This window comes from Dipodomys spectabilis, unplaced genomic scaffold (genome assembly GCF_019054845.1).
Source record: "Dipodomys spectabilis isolate Male_0828 unplaced genomic scaffold, ASM1905484v1 ptg000215l, whole genome shotgun sequence".
NCBI lineage: Eukaryota > Metazoa > Chordata > Mammalia > Rodentia > Heteromyidae > Dipodomys > Dipodomys spectabilis.
Genome location: NW_024870892.1, coordinates 11,552,606 through 11,580,577, shown reverse-complemented (window position 1 = coordinate 11,580,577; position 27,972 = coordinate 11,552,606). Strand labels below are relative to the sequence as shown.

Genomic DNA, 27,972 nt, shown 5'->3' with positions numbered 1-27,972 from the left:
TTTGGGGTAGTTCATTGGAGGTAAGAGCCTCATGGACTTTCTTACTTGGGATAGCTTTGAGCCAGACTCTTCCCTGTGGAGCCACCACCCGCGCCCCCCCCCTGCGCCCCCTCCCGGGTCCCAGCATTAGCATTCCCATAGTCCTGCCCAAAGCTCTCAACATTAAGTACTTCCTGAACACCAGGCCCCAGTGAAAGATTTTTAGTTGGTTTAACAACTCTTTACAAAGATCAGCCCTACAGGCTGAGGTGCAGCGCTCAAGCCTGAAATCCCACCTACTTGGGAGGCAGAGATCAACCGGATCATGGTTCCAGGCCAGCTTGGGAAAGAAGTGAGGCCTCCCTCTCAATCAAGAAGCCAGGCGAGGGGGATTCTGCCTGTGCCCCAGGCTTGCAGGAGGCAGAGGCAGAGGCAGGCACTCTACCAAGCCATGCCTCCAGCCCCCACCCATCCCCCGGGCTGGTAGTACCATGCCAGCCTTGGCGACCCGGGCTCACAAGTGTCAGCCAGAAGCAGCGGGGTCAGGGGCGATGAGAACTTGGAGAACCCATCCTGAGAGCCAAAGCCAGCCTGCAGTTGAGTAAACTCCATCGTTGCTGCCAAGGCCCTGGGAGGGTGGGCACCTCCACGTCACCTCCACCATGCTGGGGCTGAGCTGTGACACCAGTGTCTGCGGCGGCCAGCACTTCCCGGCCACAGGGCGGAGTGCCCTGAGCAAGCCCCTCCTGCGGGGCAGGCAGCTCCTTCCTGGGACTCTAGCTACCCTGGAGGCTGAGCTCTGACGAGCAAGGTGCACAGCCAGACAAACCCAAGATACCCTTGTAGGCCACTAAGCAGCAGAAAGCCGCAGTGCGCTGTGGGTGCCAGCCTTGAGCGAAACAGCCGAGCTCAAGCACGACACCAACCCCAAGCGCCCCCTGTGGAGGAGTTTCCTTCCAGTCCTGGAGTTGGAGGGGGCCTGCCTGGCCCGGCGAGGGGGTGGGGCCTCGAATGGCTTCCGTGGCCTGCTTTCACTGTGCCTGCTGCCGCCCTTCATCTCTGTAGCTCGTTCAGCAGCAGAGCAGGCCTCTGGAGGGGGGGAAGGGGGTGACGGGCAGCAGGGCTCCTCCCACCAGCAGTGCTCCCCACCAACCCCCATTTACAGTGCTCTTTGTGGGGTTGCTACTCTGTGGCTTCAGGACCTGACAGAGGAGTGCGTGCGAGGCGCTGCTGAGGCTTTGTTGGGCCTTCATTTTTTTTGTCAGTCGTGGGGCTTGAACTCTGGGCCTGGGCGCTGTCCCTCAGCTCTTCAGCTCAAGGTGAGTGCTCTACTACTTGAGCCACAGTGCCAAGTCCGGCTTTTTCTGCTTACGTGGTGCTGAGGAATCGAACCCAGGGCCTCATGCATGCGAGGCAAGCGCTCTACCACCGAGCCACCTTCCCAGCCCCTTCATTGTTTTTCTCATCCGTCTGCAGTGTGAGTCTGAAGGGCGTCTGGGGCGAGGTGCCCGGCGTCCTGCGACTCGCGTGGGCCCCACTTGCTCCGCTGCCAGGTGGGCAGACACCCAGGTCTGGGGCGGCTCTGGGGAAAGACGGGGGCAGCAGGCGCAGGGCCGGGGCTGGCGGCTGCACTTGACTAATGTCTAGGCAGAGCGAGTCATGAGCGGAAACCTCGTCTTAAAAACAGCAGAACAAGAACACGTTTATTAAAAATAAACAGAACAGTAAGTTCACATTGTGTTGCGCTACACACGGCAGGATCGGCTTATTTAAAAGACGCCCCAGGTCAAGGCTGCACCGCCCAGAGCAGCGCCCGGCCTCCCCAGGCATGTGCTGCAGGGTTAGTAACGGCGGGTGAAGTGGGGGTACGGGTGAGGATGGGGGGGTGGGACTCGGCCGCCCCGGTCCTGGCCGGCCACGCCACCACCTTCCAGGCCAGCCCCGGGAACCACGTGGCCCTGTGGGTGTCCGCCGTGCACGAAGCCACCGCGCCTAGGAGCAGAACATATGCTCGGTCCCAGCCCGGCCCAGCCGGCAGCGGTCGATGGTGGGGATGTGGGGATGGCAAGGAGCCCCCTCCCCCCCACCCCAACCCACCCGCTGCAGGGAGGGGTGTGGTCCGCTCCTTACCCGGCCACGCCGCCCCGACTTGCCACCACGTGCCCTGGCCCCGAGGGCCCCACCAGCCCCCGCTCCGCGCCTGCGGGGAACACGGCCGTCACCTGCCGCCAGCCCGGGCGCCCCACACACCCGTGGGCCCACCCGCCCTCACAGTACCTGGCCACCGCGTGTGCTCCCGGGCCGCCGTGCCCGCATCCACCGGGCCCTGCCACGCGCGCACCTGCGGCTCCTCCAGCCGGGGGTTGTGCTCAGCCCACTCGCGCGCGCCCCTGGCCGGGACAGAAAGACATGCAGTCACTGTCCCGCATGGGCAAGCCGGCCCGCGGGCAGGACCCTCACACCTCCACCGCCACGCAGCCCACATCCACAGACGGGAAGTGGGGTCATGGGAGCAGGGAGTTGGGGAGAGGGGGGTGCAGGTTATTTTCTGGGGGTGGTGGAAATCTAAAGTTGACTCAACTGATTGCTGAAAAGGCCGAAGGTGGGGCAGGGCGCAGGGCCTCGGCCGCAGCCCCGAGGCTGGCGCGGCACTTCCAGCAGCCCCAGCCACACGGCCAGCCAGGCGCCAGGGGCTCACACCTATACTCCCAGCCACCCAGGAGGCTGAGATCTGAGGATTGTAGTTCAAAGCCAGCCCAGGCAGAAAAGCCGTGAGACCCTGATCTCCAATAAACCAATGGAAAACCGGAAGTGGTGCTGTGGCTCAAGAGCTAGAGCTCTAGCCTTGAACTGAAGAGCTGAGGGACAGTGCCCAGGTCCAGAGTTCAAGCCCCATAACCAACATCAACAATAACAATGACAACAAAAGAAGCTGGCCTGGAGGTATGTATCAAGTGGTAGAGCATCAGCTCTAAGTGTTCAGCTGAGTGAGAGCATGAGGCTCAAGGGCTGGGTGTGCACTTGCCCAATATGCAAAGGCCCTGAGCTCCATGCTTGGCGCGTGCGCACACGCACACACACAGGAGAAACCCAAGAAGAAAGGAGCTTTAGTGGGCGGGAGCTGGGGTGCAGGGTTTACCCCCGCACGGCTCCAGGTCACGGCTGAGGCTGGGCTCTCCCTTCCCCCAGCAGGGGAAGGAGTGACAGTGGGAGGCTCAAGGCCGTGCAGGTGGCCAGAGCCCGTGCTGTGTGGGCAGCGGGCGCTGCTCTGGTGCCTATGACCCACGCTGCCCAAGGCCAGCCCCGACAGCAGGGATATGTCACAGACACTGGGGCCCTTCCGTGCCGAGCAGGCTGCAGTTTGGGGAAAAGCCCACAGGGAAGAGCCTCCTGCCTTCTGAGTTGGGGCAACAGGTGCAGGACCCCCAGACGCCTGGGCAGCCACTCACCTCGGGGGTGGGGGAGGCCCCCGGCCTTCACTCATCCTCTTGTCAGAACCATAGCCTCCCCAGGTGTGGCGGGAGTCTCGGCCATGGCGCTCTGGTCCTCCGTGGACATGGCGGTCATCTGAGTAGTGCTGGAAGGCAGGGAGGGACAGGATGTCACCAGAACTGTACCCATGTCCTCTTGAAGCCTGGGCAGAGGCCAGGCAGCCGCCCGCCTCCCGACCCAAGGACTGCATGAGCGCCAGCGGCCCCGCCTCGCTGGCAACCCCTCGCTGCGCCTGGAGCAGGACAGGCTCGCTGGCAACCCCTCGCTGCGCCTGGAGCAGGACAGGCTCAGGCTCCTTCCTCTGCCGCCCTTCACAGGCCCAGCCGCATCATCAGAGGACACTGGCCTGGCTCTGGGCCTTGGGGCAGGCACAGCAGCTCTCCTTAGACTGGGAGCTGCATGGCTGGCATGTTGGTCAGGTGGGCATTCAGCTCCATCTTGGGAAAGCAGGCCCTTCATGGCTGCCGTCTGGGCACGGGGCCTGATGGGCTCCTGACCGAAAGCCTCCCCACGCAGGACCCGTCCTCACCTGCCCGTCCCGCTCTCCCATCACTGGCCTTGACGCGTCCCTCCTGCAAGAAGAAGATGGAGCTGAGCCGCAGCCCTAGCCCAGCACCCGGTCCTGGGAGAAGATCCAGGGAGAAGTCCTTGGTGGGGCTACAAGAGGCCCAGGTGACTGTGGCCTCTGTCACCAACCTTCCACTGGCTCCGCTGCCCCCTGCCCCAGGTCTTCCATACAGGCAGGCCAGGTGAGCGGCAGGACAGGACCGTCACATGCCAACGCAGGGCTGCCTGCTGACAAACTACGTGGCCCCCACTAGGACCTGCCCTAGCCGGCCTCACGCCACAGCCTCCCGCAGAACCGCGATGGACTGTGACCAGTGCCGGCCAGGCCACGGCCCAGAGCCCCACGCAGCCCCGCTGGCTGACCCTCCAGGACTCCCTGGGGACCACACCACACCGCTGCCACTGGGCAGCGCTGCAGCACCTGTGCGGGCGGGGACGCGAGCCGGGCGGCGGGAGGGTGGCCCGCTGACCTGTCTGCAGCGTGGTCCTGGTACTGGCCGCGGTCACAGTGGTCAAAGTCGTGGAAGCGGTGGTCGGGCCGGGGGAAGCCTGGGCGGTACCTGTCCTCCATGGCCGCGCGCTTGCCTTCAGGCCAGTAGGAGTCATCTCTCCTGGTTTTGTTGTAGAGATGTGGATGAGGGATGGAACAGAATGAGGGGGAAACGTGGTGGGGGGGGACACAGCGGAAGGGGGGACACAGCGGAGGGGGGAGGGGTCCTCTCCAGACCCAGATCATTTCAAACATCCTGTGGGGCTAATCTCTACATCCCATCATTATCACTTTGATTTGATGAATTAAAACCCCCTGAACTGCCAAGAGGAAAAGACTGCTGTGAGCAAATGCTCTCCCGCGGCCGCTCCCTGCCTGCGAGCAGAGGTGCAGAAGGAACGGCCGCTCCTCCTGCCCTGCGGTGCGTATGGCCGCCGCGGTGCCACCTGGCCTCCCCGTGGGTTTTGTTAAGCGGGGGGAATTAGAGCAGCGCTGGTGAACTACATAGAGCTCAGGAAGGAAGGCGCCCAACTGCCATCCTCCCCACTTGCAGCAGAAAACGAGGCTCATGGGGAGGGGAGGATGGCTACTGCCAATTAGCAGCTAGGGAAGCTGGAGACCCATAAACCTACTTTCTGCACAGAGGGGGCCGCCGCCTCCGCCAAGGCCCATGTTCTCCGCCTCTGGTCTACCCAAGCATGCCATAGGCGGCCAGAGCACTTGTGCCAAACCGGTGCATCTAGGAGATGCAGTCAGGACCCATGGGGCAAACGGGAAGGACAGAAGCCTCAGCTGGATGCTGTGGCTAATGCCTGCAATCCTATTAAGCAGGCTGACATCTGAGAACTGCAGTTCAAATCTAGGCCAGGAAGAAGAGTCTGAGACTCTTGTCTCTAATTAAGCACCAAAAAGCCAGAGGAGCTGTGGCTCAAGGGGTTGAGCAACAGCCTTGAGCAATAAAACTAAAGGACAGCACCCAGGCCCCGAGTTAAGCACCAGTAAGCAGGCACATGAGCACACACAAGCGCAGGCGTGCATGCGCAGGTGCAGGCACGCAGGCGTGCAGGCAGGCGGGCCCAAGACTTGCTCAGCAGCACTTACCGGGCTTCCAGGTCATAGGGCCGCCGCAGCGCGCGCCGCTCCTGCTCAGCCCGTAACTGCTCCTGCTGCCTCCGCAGCTCCTCCCGCTCGCGGTGGATGCGCTCCTGCTCTTTGCGGCGCTCGCGCTCCACACGCATGCGCTCCCGCTCCAGCCGCTCGCGCTCCATGCGTTCGCGCTCCAGGCGCTGACGCTGGCACTCGAGCTGCAGCCGCTCCCGCTGCAGCCGCGCCTTCTCCTTGCGCTCCTGGATGGCCTCCAGCCGCTGCTCCCGCTCCCGCTGCTCCCTCTCCCTGCCGGAGGACAGGCCAGGGCTGTGAGCCTCAGTGAGCTGGCGCTACCCCCACCATGTTCCCCAAGTCCAGCCTGGCCCCGGTGCCGCTCACTGACAACCGTCATCTTACAAGACCTACTGGCATGGCAGGCTGTCTGCTGCCCATGGGCCCAGCCCGGGATGAAGGACTGGGGCTCAGGTGCACCCCAAGTCCTGCCCTAGGCTGGCAGTGAGAACTTCCCCCATACAAGGTCTCCCCATACAGAACTGTGTGCAGAGGTAGGCAGCAGCAACGGGCTCTGCTGGGCTCTGCTGCGGCTCTCCCTGCAGCATCTGAGAGGTGATGAGGGAAAGGGGACCCTATAGCTGCAGGGAGGCAAGGCTGGCACACCTGGCACTGTAGGAGTGGTGCCCAGCTCTGGCTCAGCTTCCTGGTAAACTGAGGCAGTTTGGGGGAGGGAACCCCTAGGACTCCATACCACCAAAGCCACAGCTTGGACACAGTGCATTTTGTGACACTGAGCAAACCCAGAACAGGATGGCCTGTGCTTGTGCCCCACAGATGTGGCGGTGCCTGCAGCTGGCAAGGACAGCCCCCCCCGCCCCCCAGATCCCCAAACTCCAGGCCAAGGCACTCACCGCCGCCGCTCTGTCTCCCGGATCTCCCGCTCCCGCTGTCTCTGGCGCTCTCGCTCCCTCTGCTCCTTGATTTTGTCGAAGGAGAGGATGTCTCTCTTCTCTTTGCTTTCTGACTTACGATCCTGACTCTTGGAGCTCTGCTTACAAGATGGCAGGGTGACGACAAGAGCCTACACACTTTAAAAAGGGCCTCGGCTACGCCACCTGGGCTGAGCTGTCACCCACGGTCCTCCTGCTTAGCCTCCCAAAGTGGTCATGAAGAAATGACGCAGACTGGAGAGGAACGCGCCTTTCCAACATGCATCCTCATAGAACCAACCTGTGGCACAGCCTGTAATCCCAGCAGGCTGAGGCGGAGGGAAAGCAGCTCAGGTAGGCCTCAGCTGCATAGGCGACCACGGAATTGAACAGTTCATCTATGGATCACAATGCCACCTCTGTCCCTATCTGCACAGCAGAGACCCAGGCTCCCTACATGTCTGAACTCACTACTAAAATGCAGCAACTCGCTTTACCACGCACAAGGGGGCACACAAAAGACACCAGCTGCAGCAGCATCCACACAAGCCACACCCACAAGGGGGCAGCAGTGGAACCAGCCAAGAAACTGGGTTTTGCTAGGCAATGACTGGCTTAGGCCATAGTCAACCCTCAAATCAAACTGGCTGTAATTTTTTGTGTGTGTGTGTTCTGGGACTGGAACCCAGGGCCTGGACACTGTCTCTGAGCTTTCCTGCTTAAGGCTGTCACTCTACCACTTGAGCCAGTTCACTTTTGGATATTTGGCTGTTAGACATAAGCTTCTCATGGCCTTTCTTGCCTGGGCTTGTTATGAACCATGCTCCTCAGGTCTCAGCTTCTAGACTAACAAGGATTACAGGTGTAAGCCACTGGTATCTAGCACTGGATATGATCACTAATGCCAAACAGGACTCCAACAAGGAACAAATCTGAATCCTCAACTCTCGAGTATTCTATTTCTGGCCAATGCTCACATTTGGCCTGGGCGCTGTCCCTGAGCTCTTCAGCTCAAGGCTAGTGCTCTACCACTGAGCCACAGCGCCACTTTCAGTTTTCTGGTGGTTAATTGGAGATAAGAGTCTCACCAACTTTCCACAATCCTCAGATCTCAGCCTCCTCAGTAGCTAGGATTACAGGTGTGAGCCATCAACACTCAACTACTTCTGAGGTGTTCTAAAACTGTCTGCCAATAAAGCGGCTTGGCAAAAATGCCACACGAGAGCAGGAGTTCAGAGTTCAACCACTCGTACCAGGATGAACAACAACAACAAAAAGCCACAGTGACCCCAAAGAAGGTGGGCCAAATGGAAGGGCGGATGTCTTACACCTGTAACAAGGTAAAGAGACACACAGTTGGGGAATGGCTCTAGGTGCTCACAGCCCTGGTGGGCCACCAGGGAGAGGCCAGAGCGGACTGGTGCTCAGCTAACGAGTTCTACCGAGGCCAACACAGCCACGAGCCTGGCTTCTTGGCTCTCCACTTCAAAACGGAAAAGGTGCAGGGAAAGGTGGAGCCGCGTGTAAAGCCCTTCCAGACCCATTTCCCACGGGAACATGGAGCTCACCACTGTCATCGTGGCCAACACTGCGTGGGCGAGGCACCAGGGCCCCCAGCTTCCCATCCTGCCCTGCATATTCGGTTCACACCGCCGCCCGAGCATCAAATGCCACGAGCCCCACGGGGGAGGGGCCTTGTGGGCAGTAGCTGATGAGAGCCCTCCTGCTCCTCCCGTCCCACAGGTGGAGTGCTCTCTCGAGTGGGGCTCTTCCTTGATCATCACTAACTTAACACTAGACTAGGAAAGAAGCTGGGCGCCGGTGACTCACGCCTGTAACCATAGCTACTCAGAAGGCTGAGACTGAAGGATTGAGGTTCAAAGCCAGCCTGGGCAGGAAAGTCTGAGATTCTTATCTCCAATGAACCACCAGAAAACTGGAAATGGTGCTGTGGCTCAATGTGGTAGAGTGTTAGCCTTGAACAAAAAAGTTCAGGGATAGCACTCAGGCCCCGGAATTCAATGTTGACAAATGACAAAACAAAATGAAAAACCCCAAAAAACCTAGGAAAGAAATAGCAGAGCAAACAAAGGGCTACTACACTAAGGAAGCGCTAGGCAGGCAGCTGCGGCACCAGCACTGCCCGGAGCGTAAACAGAGGACAGGGACTTTTTCTTGGGCATTTATAGCATGGCTTCGTATGAATGAAGTGACAACTGAGCATGTCCAGTCCTGACCCGCTAATGGCAGACCTTGCTAGGGTTTCCAAGGACACAGCAGGTAGGTGGGGCTCACTGGGTACTCACTCTCTCTTTGGACCTGCTTGCAGTCTTCACGCTAATGATGGGCTCGCCTCTTGACCTGTCCATCATCACAGTGCGCTCTGCAACTCGGCTTCCTTGGAGACAAAGCGCAGTGGTGATAAGCACCAGGGCTGGGCAGAGCTGGGGCTGGGGGCCTTGAAGCCTGGCAGAATGGCGCGGAGCCAGGTCACTGGCCCGGACTTAATCCCATGCCATGAGGCTTTCTTCCGCCAACCTCCACAACTTGCCCCTCATCTTCCTGCCAGCCAGCTTTTTTTGTTGTTTTTGTCAGTCCTGGGGCTTGAACTCTAGGCCTGGATGCTGTTCCTAAGCTCTTCAGCTCAAGGCTAGTGCTCTACGAGTTGAGCCACAGAGCCACTTCTGGTTTTCTGGTAGTTTACTGGAGATAAGAGTCTCATGGACTTTCCTGCCCAAGCTGGCTTTGAACCATGATCCTCAGCATCCTGAGTAGCTAGGATGACAGACGTGAGCCCCCAGGGCCCAGCTTTCCTGCCAGCCTTTGGAGGTGACTCCAATCACCCCCACCAGGCTTTGTTTCTTCTTGGGGTGAAGTGGGGAATTCCTGCCATACCCCACCCCAGAGCCCCACACAGATACAATGGTACCACAGCCATGTCAGCCATGTCAATGGGAGCTGCTAGGCACTCCAGCTAGGTTAACTCTGAACTGCTGGCTAAGCAAGCCCGCCCCACCCCCTGCTGGCTGCCTCCACCATACAGTGACTCTGTCTAGCTCTGACAGACTCAAGATGGAGTTGCTTCACAAGGAACCAGAGAGACATGCTCTGGAAAATGCCAGCGCTGGAGGCAGGGACCCAGGCCATACAATCCATGGCCCTCAGCTCCTCCATGGACGCCGCCCAGCCTCTCCCCATGAGGAAACACTCATCCAGGTCACAATAGCTCGCTGCCCTGAGTCCTTCCGCACGTGGCCTGTCCGGGGCCCTTACCAGGCTGCCCCACGTCCCGAGTGCTCAGAGCCGACTTACCTGACTTGGCGACTCGAGGTGGACTGGGAGGGCCTGGCTTCAGCTCATCTTGCTCGTTCTCTTCCTTTTTAATGTCTTCAGGCTTTTTTTCCTCCTTTTTCTCAACTTTGTCTTCCTTCTTGATGACAATTCTATTTGAAAACACAGCTTATCAAAGGTTGGTCCCCTAGATTCCGGCAGGAGCAGCCCCGACATGAGTCCAACCCCCCAGAAGCAAGCGAGGAACGACAGCTCTCGCTCCTCGCCCCTGCTGGCTGAGGCCGCTGCTGCTAGCTTTACAAGCAGGGACTGGAAGCTTCCACTCCCCAGCCCACTTTTGCTTGTTTGTTCTTTTGAGACAGGGGTTCAACTATGTAGCACAGGCTGGCCTTCAACTTGCAAACTTGTTTCAGACTTTCAGGTACTGCAGGCTAACCACACAATTATCAGGCAAAAAAGGATTTTTCTTATTAAGAAAACAAGAGAAGAAACACTGCTAGGAATGGTGGTGTATGCCTATAATCCCAGCACTGACAGAGAAATCAGGAGTTTGATGCCACTCCAGGATATACAGCAAGATGTCTCGGACAATAAGGAAAACAAACCAATAAAACATCTACACCAGGGAAAAACTGTGGGACTCAGCTTGACTTGTGTGCTTCCCAAGTTTAGTGGCACATAAAAACCCTCCCGAGCCAGGTACCAGTGGCTCATGCCTGTAATCCTAGCTACCCAGGAGGCTGAGATCTGAGGATCGAGGTTCAAAGCCAGCCTGGGCAGCAAACTCCCTGAGACTTTTATCTCCAATAAATCACTCGAAAACTGGAAGTGGAGCTGTGGCTCAAGTGGCAGAGCGCTCACCTTGAGCTGAAGAGCACAGGTACAGCACCCAAGCCTAGAGTTCAAGCCCCATGACCGACCAAAAAAAAAGACTACCAGGCCCTGAGTTCTGTCCTCAGCACCATGACACAAACAGCAAATCCCCAACTCCTCACGAAGACCAACCAAGCCTTTGTTTCATACAGCAAGTAAAAGACACAGATTTTCTTAAAATGAAAGAGAAGGCTAATAAAGGTGAAAGGAAAAAAAAGGAAATTGATTTCTACGTCCATATAGAAATATCACAAAGAAAACACTGGGTATAATTAGAGAGGGGGAGGGAGCGCGAGCGAGCAAGCACGCGCCAAAGGAAACTTGCCCAATCGCACAAGGAGGCGTTTGGCTGCATGGGTGGTGAAGGCCACTGGCTGGTGGGGCTGCGTCTCCTCCTACACAGTGCATAGCCTCACAGGCTGCCCGCTGGCCCACAGTGCCGAGCACACTGCGTGCAAAACACCAGCTCTGGGAGGCCACACAGTCCATGGCTAGCTGGGTCCCAGGATCTCTCAAGCTGTCCCAAACAGCTGCCTGAGCACCCTACGCTCTGTAGCACCCGCTGTACTAGGGTTGAACAATTCCAATGACTCTGACGAAGACTGGAAAGCACACCTTTCCATACCCCTTCCCAGCTCCTGGTGATGTTGTCCAGCAAGACGTGCTCTAAAACTGAGCCAAGCCCCCAGCTTTTTCCGTTCAGTTGTTTTAGGTAAGCTCTGTTGTTTTTGCCAAGGGCCAGCCTGGACCAATCACAATCCTACCTATGCCTTTTGCATAGCAAAAACTACAGGGGCACCCCAGGTCACTCAGCTTGCTTGTTGAGATAGGGTCTTGATCACTTTGCCCAGTCTGACCTCAACCCTGGATCTTCCCACTTGCCACTTCCTGGGTAGCTCAGATTTCAGGAGGCAGCTACTACAGCTGGCTTGGAAATCACATCCTTAAAACCTGACAATAGCATGACAATAAACAGAGAGGTTTTAAGATTTCCCAGTGGTGAATGGATGGTGAGACCAAGGCCCTCTCAGCAGAGGGTGGACGGGATGGACCTGGCAGCCCGTCATGTCCAGGGTACTTGGCTTTCTGAGCACTGCCAGTCACACCACCAGAGCCCACCTGCTCAGACCACAGCCCGAAGAGATGAAAGCGGGGCCAGACAGGCCTGATTTGGAAGATCTGCGCTCACTTCTGTTTGTGTTGAGGACAGAAATCTTTTGCCTTTACAAAAACAGAGCCAAAGACCCCAGGTTCCTGTGCCACTGTGCCACGGTCCCCAAGCACGGAAGGAACGAAGCATGCCTAGGTGCTTTCAATTTCTCACATCAACATGGAGTCGCACAGTGACATCTGTCAGATACAGTGCGAACTGAGCTGCTGGTGGACAGACCCACGGCCTGGCAGTGTGAGAGCGAGCTCGATTTCTGAGGTCAGGAGGACATGGCGGTGTGCACAAGCAGGAAGCTGAGCACTAAAGAGCCCCCTGCCCAGGGGAGGGAGCCCGTTTTTGTTTGTCAGTCATGGGGCCTGTGCCCTGTCCCTGAGCTCTTCAGCTCAAGGCTAGCGCTCTACCACTTTGAGCCACAGTGTCACTTCTGGTTTTCTGATGGTTGTCTCCTGGACATCCCTGCCAACCTCCATCTTCAGGATCTCAGCCTCCTGAGTGGCTAGGATGACAGGCGTGAGCTTACTTCTCCACTTTGATCTCCACGGGGTGGTGCCGGTCAGCACTGGGGAGCCGCTCCTTCTTCACCTCACACTCCTTCCGCTCTGACAGCTTCTTGCCTGCAGCTTCGTTTTTGGCCTAGACCGTCAGAGACAGCAATGGGACAGTGGGGTTTAGAGCAGGGCTGCTGGCTGGAGGGTGCCCTGTGTCTGCAGGGACGGGCAGCCCCTCACCTTCTCCACGGAGATCATTCTCCCATGCAGCTCGGTCCGGTGCAGATGGCCAATACACCTGGTTGCCTCATCAGAAGTCGCCATGGTGACAAACCCATAGCACCGCGCCCCAGGACTGCGGGCGTTGGTCACCACCTTGGCCCCGACGACCTCAAAGAAAAAGGGCACTCACTCTTTTTCTGAGTAAGCAGCACCCACAGAGAGCTGTGGGCTGACATAAGGAAGAGCTGAAGGGAGGGTGGACACTGCCAGGTTTGCATGCTCCATACTAGACTGGCTCAACACCACAGCCCCAACTGAGCCCTCTGCTTGCTTCTGCCTCCTGCCTGAGACCCTAGGCCATGGGAAGGGAGAGGAAACTAAGGTAGGTTCCACCTGGGGTGAGACTGTGACAGAACAGGGCACAGACCAAGAGAAGCAGAGGCGCAGGGCCCCTAGGAAACTCTAGACTATAGCACAGATGAAGAACTGGCCATTCATGGGGTTCAGAAGGATCTGTCCTGAGAATGGTAAAAAGGCACCTTGAGTAGAGGCGTGCTGGAGCTTCAGAGCCTTTCTGAGGTACAGGCTTCACCCATGGCACCTGGCTGTGTCCCAGGGAACACCTGGGTGCTCACAGGAATAGGAGGGAGCCACACCACTAAGTAAAGCTGTGAGGATGGGGTGGGGTGAGTCCCTCCCATTGGGCACAGAGAAAGAGGAGGAAGGACTACGCTGGGGAAGGAAAGATGGCTGGATGGCAACCTAAACGAGGCTAGAGGTACACTGCAGAAAAGCATGGGTGGGGAGGGAGGGAAGAGAGTGGGAAAGATCCAAACAGCCCTCAGGGGGGTGCAGACAGGAGGATGGTGACCTGGAGACCAGCCTGGGCTTCAGAGCCAGTTCCTGTCTCAAAAGAGACAAGAGACTCAAAGCAAGTGCCGAAGGCAGGGCAGCAGGAAAAGCAGGGCTGCAGAGGCCAGGGGACCTGGAGGGAGAGGCCACAGGCCAAGGTGCCCGGGCCAGAACTGAAGGCAACCAGTGCTCAGCCCAGAACACAGCAGCAACGCATTGAGACACTCACAGAAAGAAAAGGATGGCAGGGCTTCCCAAAGACTGGGGGAGGGGCAGGGCACCACGCTGTCCGTGAATGAGCCTAGAGCTGCCTGCGCACACACAGGCAATCAGTCTACTGGATCAGTGAGACAGGGTGACACCAAACATGCCACAGGCACCCAAGACTCGGCGCCCAAGGCTCAGCACCCAAGGAATGACAAATGTGGACCAAAGTAGGATATGAACAGGCCCAACCCTGAGCACCAACGTCCCTTGGGCACAAAGAGCAAAGCAGAGTGGAGCGGAGCAGCAGTGGGTGTGGGGAGGCTGGGCCCTGGGTTGAGAGGGGGCTCAGGGAACAGCCCACGTCACACCAACCATCCTCACGAAGGCAGCACTTCAGGCAAGAAACAACACCCAAGGAGCGTGCACACACACCTCACCATCCCCCACTGTCCACGTGGCACAGCTTCTCAGGGCACCCCATATCTCCTCATCTACAGCCCTGAGCCTCCTCCAAACACCAGTTCCTGGGCAAGGAACCTGTTGCTGAGGTGAGACTCTGCCCAGTGGCTTCCCAACAGCCAGGGCCGCCCCAGCCCCGCTGTCTCAGCCCCACGCAGGTCTGGAGCCACTGACCCTAGGCTATTTGTCGGACGATGCTATGTTAGTCCTGCTCAACACCTCAACAGGTAATTGCTCAGCACAAGTGACAATTAACTCTCCTGGGGACTGGCGTGGGAACACACCTGAGCAGCAGACAGGCTGGAGCCCCACTTTCCCAACACCTAGAAGCCAGAGCCTTCCCCTGGGGGCCAGGCCCCAGCACGGAGCATGGCATGTTATCATCAGGCAGCACTGCGAACTCCAGGTTAGCACGGAGCTGGACCACCCATTCTGTCCAGTTCCTACACAAGCTTTGAAACCACCAACCTCTCCCCTTGCGAGGCGAGTGAGCAGTACACCGGCGATTCACTTCCAATGCTACTGCACTGCATCTGTCAACTATGCGCCTATGCTGCCACCACAGAAAAGCCGCTTGTGCCCACACAGGCAGAACGGGGCTGGGCCTGCCAGCCTGTGTTTGCATTCAGAGGCTGTGTGCTCACACAAGTCAGAGCCCCAGGACCCAGCAGCAGCATTACACATTTGTACCCACTGAGCAGCGGGGACACAGGTCACGCTGGCTGCCATCATGACGTCACCAGCCTGCTCCAGGCCAGCAAGCCCAGCCTGCTCCGCCCAGCAAGATCCTATGAAACTGGCAGCAAGAACTAAGCTCAAGGCTCTTGGTGGAACACATACCTTCCCATATTTGCTGAAAAGGTTCTTTAGGTCTGTGGCACGTGTGGAAGAGGACAGCCCACTGACCCACAGGTTGCGTCCAGAACTGCTGCTCATGCGGCCTGCTGGAAGGGAGGTAAGGACACTTCAGCATGAGATAGAGACATGACGTCAGAGGAGCCCCCCTACTCAGCCCGCCCCCCCGCCCCCCTTCTGCCTTCACTTCTGTCAGCACAGGGGGAGGGACAAGGAGGGTACACAGCAGAAGCTGGGGATGGGGTCCAGGGCCTGGAGCATGCCCAGCAAGTGCTCCCCAGGCCATACCTCCGCCTTTGTAAGCCCACTGACTGAAGGAGGACTGGCGACGCTCGGCACTCCAGCGTTCAGAACGGCAGTGTGGCTGCACAGGGGTTAGCCGGCAGTGGCCAGAGGTGGCCTGTGCTAGACTGCTGTCACTAAATGTCCCCAAGGGAGCCTGGCTGAAACGTCTGATCACTGAGCTTCTCAGGAGCCCACGTGGCTCACACAGCACGAGGGGCAGATGTGACTGGCTCACAGGGGGACACCTGAGGCCCCGCCTCCCCAGCCCCCGCTACTCAAGGGGAACCCTACCTTTCTCCTCCTTAATGATTGGCTTTATATCTTTTTCTTCCTTAAAAAAGCTAGAAACAAAAGTTGACGTTATTCACGCATGAAAAAAGAGAAAAGGGAACTAAATTAAAAGTTATGATATATGAGCTAAAACTGAATACCTACCAGAAAATTAGTCTGAAATAAAATTTCGACAGACACCTTTGCAAGTTTCTATTGGAAAATCTGACCCCAAAAATGCAATGTCAGATTCATGAAAGTAGATTTGATTAAGCTGAAGATAACAATTACCAATTTAGGAACACAACCATAGCAGGTTGGGAATGGAAAAAGAATGAAATCGCCCATCAAAAATGCACAAATAAAACATCGTTTGGAAGTAATCTAGAATTTCAGCAGTGTGGCTGGCCAACTGCGGACAGAGAACCAACAGCTTTATGCGTGTCATCATTAAATGACCAATGAAAAGGAGATAGCGTCTGGTCTAAAACTGAGAAACAACAAACCTCATTTTCTGATCAGCGCCCTCACTGGTTGAGGACTCTTTAGGAGCCGGAGGGACTTCATTACAAGCTTCAAACTCAAACTTCTTCACGTCTTCTTTGCTATCTCTGGGCTCGGGGCTCGGGGCTTCCGTGGGCGCTTCTGCCAGGTCCTGGCTACAGGCCTCCGCCAGCTCGGGGGCTGCGCTACTCTGCTCAACTGGCTTCTCCTGCCCTACAGGCTCACAGTCCGTCCTCGCGCCTTCGCCTCCTGTCTGCTCCACGGGCTCCCTTTTCACTACCGCTAACAGGGTGTCTGCCTCGCTCCACTGAGCGCGCGGTGACTCGTGGGCCACTGCTAAATCTCCCTCCTCCTCCTCCTCCTCCTCCTCAAGCTCTTCCTCCTCCTCCTCCTCTTCCGGATGGGCGCTGCCAAAAAGGTCCTCTTCCTCCGCCAGCTTTCTGTCTGGCCCCACGCTACTTGTATCCTGTGCAAATGGCTGCTCCAGCTCGGAACCTTCTTCTTTTACTGGCTCAGATTTACAAGTTTCCCCCAAAATGTCGAGTATTTTCTCATTTTCTACGGATTTAACAGGAATAGAATGGCACAAGGTTTAATTACCAGGGAAATAAAGCAATCACAAATGCGGAACGGGCACGGCTGCCACACTAACACCAAGAGAACCGCTAGCTACACAGAGATTGGAAAACCCGCGGTGCACACAGTGACACTGTACACTATCTGCGCTTGCTGCCACCGGCCGCTAGGCTGCGCTAGGCTATGTTACGGGGAAAGGAAAGACCCCCAGACTAAAGGCTAAAGCACGGGGCTGCTTCTCAGGAGTCTTCAAGGATTGTCAAGGATGGGTCTTCCCACTTCTTCCCAGTGTGCAGGTGTGGGGTGCATGCTCCGAGGGCAAGTTCTTCCTTTGTGGAGGGGGTTGCGGTCAGTGCAGTGAGACAGAGCAGCTCTTCTGTCGGCAGGAGACAAATGCAGTCCGGAGGGGCACAGTACGTTGGGAGTTGGCGTGGGGAGATTCGGCTTCTTCTTCTGGGATCCAGTCCCTTGCTGATTAAGGGCCCTGGCGCCAGCCTTAACCTGCCTCACCTGCCTCAGTGACAAGGACTGCAGCGCCATATCACAAGATCTGTTTGATGTGTGGCAGCACTGAGGGCTGAGGGACTAATGTGGCCCGCCACGTGGTCAGGGGTGCACACCAGCACGCGTGACCAGTGCGCCCGGCTCAGGGCCAGAGCGGTACTTGCACAGATCTGGTGATACGAATGGGTTTCCAATCTCTGACCCTCGCATGGTCTGCTCTGTCCACCACTAGGGTCAAGGACGAGACCACAGCACAGCTTATTTAAAATAGATACACCGATTTCAACCTTCCCAACCCCAATGCCGCACGGCCATGATCAGTACCTGGCTCCAGGGGCGGCTCCTCAGCATCCTGTGAAAGAGAAGAAAGCAGCAGGTCACAGCTCATGTGCAGCCGTGGGACCGCTTTCTACCCCTTCCACTCTGACAGCCCCAGGGGTGGGCATACCACCAGCTCCTGGGGCATCCTAAGTTGGCATGATGCCCTGCTTCCACTGAGCAGACCCTTCCAGGAGCTGCACAGATCCATGGCAACTTCCATCACAGCCAGTTGGAGAAGAAAGCCATTTTCCCAAGCCCACCGGCTACGTGGTCCTAAGACCTTTCCCTCCACCCCCAGGAGGCCTCGTGAGGTTTCCTGCTGGGTGACAGCAGGGCAGCCTGTTCCCCAGTTGCTGTCCCTTTGTCTTGGGCTTCACTCCATCCTTTCCACCATACTCCATGCCATATCAGGCCACAGGTTCTTCTGAGAACCTTCCAGGTACTTCTGCAAGTCCTGTGACACTTCCCTACAGGCTCTGGGCTACATTCTCCACCCTGCTATGCACTGTGCCCGTTGCCCACAGCATCAACGCCCCAGGCATTATTTCTGTGGACAGGTGTGAGTGTGCCAAAGGCTCTTGTGGAGGCCTGACATGGGAAGAGAATGGTGGAACGCACCACTTTTAGCTAGCTGGGGGGGAGGAGGGCATGCTTCTGTAGGGCAGCAGGTGAAGGGCCCCTACCAGGGAGCAGTGGAGATAATCTTGCATTGAAGCTTGGGCTTGGCCTCAGTAACAAAAGGGGATTCATGAACTCACACACGCATGCACTTCTTTCACACTGTGAAAACCAAGTTCCTACCACACTCCCAGCATTACGAAGGCACACGGAAAAAGAACTTACTGGAGTTATGGTGAGGTGCAGCAGCGAAGCATCCGAGGTATTCTCAAAACCCTGCCCGTCCACCTGAAAAAGGACGGGGAACATTACTTGATGGAGAGCAGGAGTGGATGCCAAGGCCAACATGATCCCTTGCTGTTCTCTAGGCAACTTTCAGAGGGCCCTTCACCCCCACAACCATGGCTAGCTGTGCCCGTCACAAGCCACTGCAGGGTTCAGGTGTTGGCTATGAGGGAGGAAATGGACTCCCAGGCCTGCCTCTCCCCACCCGCCCCCCACAACCACAGTACAGCTCCATGCCAGCAAGTTCCCACCCCCACAGTACTGAAGTGGGTGCTTTTTTTTGGGAGGTAATGTGTGCGCGCACACACGCTTTCTCTCTCTCTCACGCACATGCGCGCCAGAGTTTGTTGCCGGTACTGGGGCTTGAATTCTGGTGATCTCTACCATTTTGGGCCACAGCTTCACTTCTGGCTCTGTTTTAGTGGTTAGAGACAGTCTCATGGATTTTCCTGCTGGCTTTGAACTCTGACCCTCAGGTCTCAGCCTCCTGCGACCGAGGATTACAGGTGTGAGCCCCTGGCTCCTGGCCAGGCTACATTATTCAAAACACATTTGCAAAACCTTATCCTTTTTATTATTACTAAACAAAAGGGAAATTGGTCATCTTAAAAGTTTTTTTTACCAGATTGTGAGTCTTCTCCTTTTCCTCTTCAGTGTAGGTGGCTGCTAGGCAGGCACTCTACCCTAGGGTACACAGGGTTTCTTTCTTTAGCCCTGGCTGGCCTGGAACCCTCCTGCCTCAGCCTGGGATCATAGGCAAGTGCAACCATGCCCAGTATTGATACCCTTACCCTTTTTCTCCTAGATCTGAACCCAGGACCTAGATGCCTCCACCGAGCTGCTCTGAAGAGAAGCAGCTTCTAGCCGCCCCAGGCCAACTGCAGTGTGGCTGGAGCTGGGACGTGGACTGAGCCCTAGGTGGTATTTCCTACCTTTACTTGAGTATAGCCACCGTCACCAGTGGCTGCTTGACACGGGTGACATGGGCAGAAGTGGAGGACAACACCGCTGTTGGGTCTGGGCCAATATCAGCTATATCACCGTACAAAGTTACAACCATCTCTGCCTCCTCTCTCTACCCATATCTGCTAAAGAGAAAGCCTTCACAAACCGCAGCGCCCACTCTTATATGCCTGGCGAGGGCTAATGCTCACTGGAGGTGTCATTAACAGCTCTCCCGGTTGTTTAAGCAAGTCTGACTGGACCCGATCTAGACACGACTGTGCCGGGCCTGGCTGGGCGCCGCAGTCAGCAGCCCTGGCCGGCTGCGCCCACAGCCCGCGTGGCTCCAAGTTACCTACAGCATGTCCCGGGAGCTGCGCTGGAAGCCGTCCCAGCTGCGCAGCCACGTACTCTTTACTGTCACAGAAGGAGTCGAAGGTGCTGCCGCCGCTGTCCCCGACGTCGGGAGCCCTGGCGTGCTCGGCCTTGGGCCTGGCCAACATGCTCACGTCCACCAAGTCCGCGGGCTGCAAGGGCCCCAGGCTCGTTTCACCGCCCTCCTGGAGGGGAGTCAGGGAGGCTGTGACCTCAGGGCTCAGCAGGGACCGCTGCCACTGCCACCTCCTTCCCCGTGCCCTGCCTACCTGCCCATCTCTAGAGTCTTCTTCCAGGCCGTTGTCTTCGGTGCCTTCCTCTCCCACCTTCTGTCCTAATTACAGAGTAATTGTTCAGTGAGGTAACACTCAGCCCCCACACGGCTCACAGAGGACCAGAGTTCCACGCTGGGAGGCACGTGTGGCAAGGACAACTACAAGTGGCGTTCTTCTGTCCCAAGCCACTTGACCTCAGCAGTGCCAGGGGTGAGCTCTGCCAGGGCAGCGAGCCCCATGATGCAAGCATTCAGACCGCTCACCAGGGCTGAGGGCGTCACCCCCTCACTCCACACTGGGACACACAGCCCAACACCCACATACACTTCCATCAGAGGAGTGCGCAGGGCACGGCTGGCAAACATAAAGCCCTATCCACCACACACACACCCTAACCAGCCTGGACTAACTCTGCTTCACCGCATCCTACCACCCCGCACCCCACCACTCTTCAACTCAGCAACTGCTTTTGTGAGGCCAAAACTCCAAGGACCCCCTGGGTGGGAAACTTGCTGGCTTCTGTAAAGGCAGAGAAACTGAACAGAGACACACCTGGGCCCCCTGGGAAGCGGGGCCTGCTGAGACCTTAACAAGACAGGGGGATAAGGTGCCTGAGCCTGTGACTACCTGGAGCCAGCCCAGGAGCTGAGCAAGACTCCACCTCACAAAACAAGTGACTCAGTGCAGCAGCGTGCGCCTGCCACCCCAGCGCTGAGGCACGGCAGATACAGACGACTATGTGCCAAAGCTGATCAGGAGAAACAACTCTAGCAAAAAGTGCTGGAGGTGTGGTTCAAAGGGCAGAAATGTTTTTTTCCAGTACTGTGTGTGTACATACAGCCTCGCCACCCAAAAGGAAAGCAAATGAAGACACATTTGCATATATAGGTGGCACAGCAGCTGTTTGGCAGGGTTGGCACCAACACCTAGTAAGAGTGCCTATGGAATGCTCAGCACTACGCCACAAAGCACTGGTCAGCCAGGAAGCAGGGTCAATACCATTAGATGTCACAGGGCTGGCAACCTTCCAAAAACTATTGTTTTCAAGAACAGGAAAAATCACCAATCAAAACAAACTCTCAAATTGCATTCACGAAAGGTGTATGTGTGGTGTCCACACCTGCAATTCCAGCCCTTGGGAGGCAGATGCAGGAGGTCGGACTTAATAGACCAACTTGGGCTGGGTGATGTTGCAAGACTGCCTCAGTTGTATAGGGGCGCCCAGAGCATAGCTCAGGGGATAATAACCCTCAGACGGGGGCTGGGAAGGTGGCTCAGTGGTAGAGTGCTTGCCTCGCATGCATGAGGCCCTGGGTTCCGAATCCTTGGCACCACATAAGCAGAAAAAGCCGCAAGTGGCACTGTGGCTCAAGTGGTAGAGCGCTAGCCTTGAGCTGAAGAGCTGAGGGACAGCGCCCATGCTCCACTACTGACAACAACAACCAACAAACAAAACAAAAAACCCTCAGACTCAGCAGTGGCCTTCTACCAAGATGTTTCTATCCTGCCCTCATAAGGCAGAAGCTTAGCAGCTGCATACTTGCTTAGCAAATGCAATGTCTTGTGCAGCACCCCCACACCATAACTGAAAATAAGAGTATCACTGCACCAGGCACAGGTCCAGCTACTCAGGAGGCTGAGATCTCAGGGTCATGGCTCAAAGCCAGCGCTGGCAGGAAAGTCTGTGAGACTCTTTTTTTTCCAATTAACCACCAAAGAGATGGAAGTAGAGTTGTGGCACAAGTGGTAGAGCACTAGTCTTGAGTAAAAAATTCAGAGGCAATGTCCAGGAGCTGAGTTCAAGCCCCATAAATACCCACACCCACCCACCCAAACTCAAGAGCATTTCAAGCACCCCACTCAAGTGAACAGCACCCCAGCTAAGGGGTGTTTTGTCTGCAAGTGGTGGTAACGGTGCAGACATCCTGAGCAGTAATATGGTGAACCTTACACTTGGGTTTGAACTCAAGGCCTGCTGGGCTCATTCCATTTGCTTAATCAGCTGATGCTTTACCACCTGAGCCATGCCTCCAACCTAACTTTTTATCAGTTATTTTAGAGATGGAGTCTCAAGGACTTTTCTGCCTGGCTGGCTATGACTCACAATTCTCTCAATCTAAGCCTCCTGGGTGGTCAGGGTCAGAGGTGTGAACCACCGGCACAGAACCTGAACCTCAAACTTCTAAATGACTAGATGCAATCAAAGATCTCCCCTCCCCCACTTTTGGTCAGTCATAGGCCTTGAACTCAAGGTCTGGCCCTGTCCTTAAGCTTTTATGCTCAAGGCTATCGCTCTACCAGTTGGAGCCACAGCTCCACTTCTGTTATTTTTTTATGGGTGGTCGATTAAAGAGTCCCACAGGCTTTCCTGACCAAGCTGGCTTTGAACCATAATCCTAGATCTGTCTCCTGATTAGCTAGAATTACAGGCATGAGCCAGAGTCAGGATTCACTTTGCTTTTTGATAGTTAATTGGAGATAAGAGTCTCACTGACTTTTCTGCCCAGTTTGGCTCTGAACTATGATCCTCAGATCTCAAGCCTCCTGAGTAGTTAGAATTACAGGCATGAGTCAGCAGTGCACCTGATCCACATCTAAGATTATTGAACTATATGGATGAATTGTTCCCACAAGAATTCACAAATGGGGCTGGGAAGGTGGCTCAGTGGTAGAGTGCTTGCCTTGCATGCATGAGGCCCTGGGTTCGATCCCTCAGCACCACTTAAGCAAAAAGCCACAAGTGGTGCTGTGGCTCAAGGGGTAGAGTGCTAGCCTTGAGCTGAAGAGCTGAGGGACAGCATCCAGGCCCAGAGTTCAGGCCCCACAAATGACAAAAAAAAAAAAAAATTCACAAAGAGGGCTGGGAATGTGGCTTAGTGGTAGAGTGCTTGCCTAGCATGCACGAAGCCCTGGATTCCATTCCTCAGTACTATATAAACAGAAAAAGCCAGAGGTGGCTCTGTGGCTCAAGTGGTAGAGTGGTAGCCTTGAGCAAAAGCAGCTCAGGGGCAGTGCCTAGGCCCAGAGTTCAAGTGCCAGGCCTGCTTCCCTGCGGCCCCCCCCTCCCAAAAAAATTCACAAATAGGGCTGGGAAGGCGGCTCAGTGATAAAGTGCTTGCCTTGCATGCATGAGGCCCTGGGTTCGATTCCTCAGCACCACATAAGCAAAAAGAAAAAAGCCGGAAGTGGCGCTGTGGCTCAAGTGGTAGAGCGCTAGCCTTGAGCTGAAGAGCTGAGGGACAGCGCCCAGGCCCAGAGTTCAGGCCCCATGACTGGACCCCACAAATATGCTTTCAGGGTTGGGGATAAAGCCAAACAGATGGCCCTGGGTTCCATTCCCTATAAACCCCAAAAGATTAAGGGTGACTTAACGTTTTCCTAGAAGTAGATTTTTTTTTGGGGGGGGGGGGGGAGGGTTGTCGATCATGGGGCACTGTTCCTAAACTCTTGCTCAAGGATAATACTCTACTACTTTGAACCACAGCTCTGCTTCCAGTTTTTGAGTGGTTAATTGGAGAGAAGAGTCTCAGGAAGACTTTTCTGCCTTGGCTGGCTTTGAACCACAACACACAGATCTCAGCCTCCTGAGTAGCTAGGATTACAGGCGTGAGCAACCAGTGCCTGGCTGGTGGCCTTTTTAAGCAGTGTCTGACATGGCCTGGATTGCTTTGCATAAATGTAACTTTTACCAGGCACTTTACAAGAAAATGAGCTGAGCTACAGCTCAGCAATGGGCCATGCTCTTGGGGAGGGGGGGGGCCACGCAAAATGGGGCCCATATTAGCACCACTGAAAACCATAAGTCCACCATTCAAGGGGCTCCAGTGACACTGCCTGTTTCACTGTAAGACCCAGCACAGCAAGGTTTCAGCATCATAGAAATAACTGCTTTGTCATATAAAGAAACCTGGATCCAACCCACCATGATTTGGCTGGAATTTGAATACATTAGACTAAGTGAAAGAAGTGGACTCAAGCGTGGCACTTGGCACACACCTATAATTCTCCTTTCTCAGGAGGCTGAGATGTGAATTGTGGTTCAAAGCTAACTGGGGCAAAAAAGTATTGGAGATTTCCTGGGCTGGGATTGTGATAGAGTGCCAGCTGAACAAGCAAGCTGAACAAGTTCTCGAAGCCCTGAGTTCAAGTCCTCGTACCAGCAAGGGAAGGCCACACTGTGTGAATGTATCCATGTGAAGTGGCCAGAGCAGTCGGTTCTCCAGGGCTGGGGAGAGGAACAAGTGCCACCTGGGATGCTTTCTCTTCAGGTGGCAACAACGTTCCAGAGTTAAAACGGGGGGCACACAGCATACACCAAACAGCACTGTATGGTTCATCTTAAAGAACAGTAACTTTGAGCACTATGAATTCTATTTTGATGTTTAAAAAACCCGCCCACATAGGCAGGCACTGATGGCTCACGCCTATAATCCTAGCCACTCAGAAGGCTGAGAGCTGAGGATCACGGTTCAAAGACAGCCCGGGCAGGAAAGTCCGTGAAACTCTTATCTCCAATAAGCCACCAAAAAACTGGTGCTGTGACTCATGTGATATAAAGTGTTCACCGTGAACTGAAGAGCTGAGGGACAGCCCAGGCTGAGTTCAAGCCCCATGACCAAAAAAAATCCCGCCCACTGGTAGAATTCAGGCTGGATGTGAACACCGAGATCACTGTGAGACTGGGCTCGAAGACTGGCATTTCTCTTGGCTCAGGCCTAGTGTGGGAGGGGAGAATGTATGGGGCAAGTGTGGTGCTTGGTGCTTGGAGCCCTGAGAGAAGCCCAGAGCTCAGGCTTTGTTGTGTTCTAATCCCAGTGAGTTTTTCTGGCTGAAGTAGGGTTGAACTTGGCCTCCTTCTTGCTTTTCAGGCACAGTCCCACACAGTCACTCCTCCAGCCCTTTTCTGCTTTGTTTTTTGAAGGTCTCCAGCTGACCTCTAGCTGGCCTCGTATCTGGGTTTTTCCCACCTATGCCTTCTGCAGAGCTGGATAACAGACATGCACCCCTATGCTAGGTTTGTTCGCTGAGATCTCCTTAACTTTCTGGCCACACTAGCCTTGAACCACATATGCTTCCCACACAGCTGGGATGGCAGGTACACCATACCTTGTGGGCTTGTCAATCGAGACAGGGTCTTCATAATTTTTGCCTAAGTAGGCCTCCAACTACTATGATCCTCTGATCCCCTCTTCTTGAGTAGCCGGGTCTATTGCATATTTCACATTTACTTAGTAACTGCCTTTGTCCGTGTTGAAATGCTAGTCCTGAAGGGGTAACTAAGGGCTGGCACACAGTGGGTGGCGGGGACCTGGAGGGTATACCTTTGGTGTATCTCTTTGTGGTCCTCTTGCCTGTGGTTTCCAGGTCCATGCCAATGTCACCCGGGTCCTGCCCCTCCTCCTGAACGGCCTGTTAGGAAAAGAGGACAGATTCTTAAAAAATCACTCAGTTACTAGGAGCCGCCTGCCATATACTGCCTCCCCTAAGGTGTGGGTTCCCGGGACACAGGGCGCACTCATCTCTGCAGATGCAAAAAGTACAAGAACAGCCAGGTGCTAATGCTCACACCTATCATCCTAAGCTACCCAGAAGACTGAGATCTGAGGCTCCCAGTTTCAATCCAGCCTGGGCAGGAGAATCCACGAGACTCACCTCCAATTAACCACCAAACAGCTGGAAGTGGAGCTGAGGCTCAACTGTTAGAGGGCCAGCTTTGAGTGGAAAAAGCTAAGGGATGGTGCTCAGGTGGATTTCAAGCCCCAGTACTAGTGTACACACACTAGTACTGCACATATAGAATACAGGATGAGGGGCTGGAAAGGTGGCTCAGTGGTAGAGTGCTTGTCTTGTATGCATAAGGCCCTTGGTTCGATTCCTCAGCATCACAAAAGCTTTTAGAAAAAGCCAGAAGTGGTGCTGTGTGGCTCAAGTAGTAGAGCACTAGCCTTGAGCTGAAGAGCTGAAGGACAGCACCCAGGCCGAGTTTAGGCCCCATGACCGACAGAAAAAAAAAAAAATACAGTAAGAATGCAGCCCAATTATAGGCCCAAAAAGACTAAGGAGAGGAAGGCCGTGAGCCCAGAGTCTAGATGTGAGTCAAGGATGATTTATTCTTTACAGCTACACGGGGGGGGGGGGGGGGGGGGGGGGGGGGGGGGGGGGGGGGGGGGGGGGGGGGGGCGGCCACGGACACAAACAATAATTATGCCTGTACTTAGTCAAGCTGAGGGAGATTTAGAACGGGGTAGGCAGCCCAGGGACCGACTGCATCTGGACGAAGGTGAGGGGCAGCCCCTGCTGGAGCCTGCACCTCCTCCTCTTCTGAAAGACCTTGGGAAAAGCAGATGTGACTGGTGGAGCCAATACCCATCCTCTGGGAAAGCTGAGATAAGGACTCTGAGAAATCAAAGACCTTGACCCCTGGGAGCCAACCAGTGCAGGGGACAGGCAGCCTCCCTTTGGGGTGAGGAGGGCAGTTACCCAACCAGATGCCACAGCCCCCTAAGACTCCCCCAAAGGACTACTGAAGAGGGATTCCAGGTTAGTGCCAGTGGCTCACACCTGTAATCCTAGCTACTCAGGAGCCTGAGATCTGAGGATCATGATTCGAAAGCAGCCAGAGCAGGAAAGACCATGAGACTATTTCCAATTAGCAACAAAAAGCTACAAGTGGAGTTGTGGTTCAAGTGGTAGAGCACCAGCCTTGAGTGAAGAGGCTAAAGGCAGCTTAAGGCCCTGAATTCAAGCTCTAGCATCCAAAAAAAAAAAGGGGGGGGGAGAGAATATGCAGCTACCAGTACCTGAGTCAATAGCTAAAAGCCTTTTTCTCAGCTCCCCCTGGCTGTCTAACTTTCAGATAAACTTTGTTTCTACTCCGGCTTTTTCTGCCTCATAATGTTTTATTTGGTGGGGGACATAGCCAGGGAAAAAGGGCTGGGGTGGATTCAGCAGAGCAGTTTGACAGGGGGGAACACCAGCTTGAAAAAGGGCGCCAACTGGTCGCTCACTCAACAGGTATGGATCTATCTATCGATCGATCACTCAACAGGTATGGATCTATCGATCTGCCTGAGAAACGGTGGCAGTCCCTACCTTCCGCCCAGCCTGTCCTGGTCACTGGACAGAAACAAGCCCTACGTACCCAAATGGAAGGTGACAACTCCGACACAAGACTGGGGGGGGGGCTCACCTCCAGCTGGGAGGCGGGACCACAAGAAGGGGGGGGGAGGACGACGCGCTGTGCAAAGGCCCGGGGAGGGGGGGGCAGCCTCGGGCGCACTTTCCCCGTAAATGACCTGACACACCCCCCTCCCCCCCGGGTCTCCCCAGGGGAGGAAACTGAGGCACACGGCTCAAGGTCACAGTGTTGAGTCTCCATCGGTCCTGAGGTCGGGATCAGGTTCGAGGCCACCCCTGATACCTAACGGTGTCGGACGCCGAGGCCGGGAAGAGGAGGAAGGCACCGAGAAGGGGGCTGGCGGGCCAAGGTCACACAGCGGGTCCCCGGTGCCGGGGAGGGGTCCGGGCGACGGGCGCGGCCCCCGCGCGGGGACGCCTCACCCTCTTGAGCCGCTCCATCAGGACGCTCTTGTTGCCGCCCGTGTCCAGGTTCCGCTTCTTTAGCTCCGCCCGCAGGTCAATCACCCGCAGGTCGCTGAGCCGCCGCGTCCCGGCCTCCAGGCCGCCCGACCCCAGCAGGGCCGGGCCCGAACTCGAGTCGCCCGACCCCCGCCAGCGTCTCCGCCATCCTGGCTTTTCCGTCTCCGCTCACCCACTCGGCCCCACACCGCCCGCGGCTGGAGCTCTTCTGAGCACAAAATGGCGCCGCCTAAGAGGAAAACGCACTTGCTTCCTCCCGTCCCGCTTTGCGGCCACGCATGCGCACGGTCCCCACGCCTCAGACGCGCTCGCTCGTGGGCCTCCGCTACGTACGTGCTCCCCCACGCTCACCCCCCCCCCCACCCCACACGACGCGCAGGCGCCCGACTGCAGCACGCATGCGTCGCACCCGGGTTGGGCGGAAAGCCGGCAAGGCGTAGCA

At 56.1% G+C, this 27,972-nt stretch overlaps 1 protein-coding gene across 1 annotated transcript; it reads right to left on the bottom strand.

Moving 5' to 3' along the window:
• Positions 1-1,656: 1,656 nt before the first annotated feature.
• Positions 1,657-27,849, bottom strand: Safb2 (scaffold attachment factor B2). The gene is given in 22 exon segments (XM_042697159.1): positions 1,657-1,971; positions 2,110-2,179; positions 2,257-2,369; positions 3,429-3,556; positions 4,001-4,043; positions 4,509-4,649; positions 5,630-5,920; positions 6,541-6,677; positions 8,865-8,956; positions 9,871-10,001; positions 12,414-12,526; positions 12,622-12,771; positions 14,962-15,062; positions 15,553-15,602; positions 16,038-16,593; positions 17,440-17,467; positions 18,280-18,342; positions 19,641-19,841; positions 19,926-19,990; positions 25,253-25,340; positions 27,492-27,651; positions 27,653-27,849. Coding segments are annotated over 22 exon segments (2,898 nt in total). The 5' UTR covers positions 27,679-27,849; the 3' UTR covers positions 1,657-1,820.
• Positions 27,850-27,972: the final 123 nt, after the last annotated feature.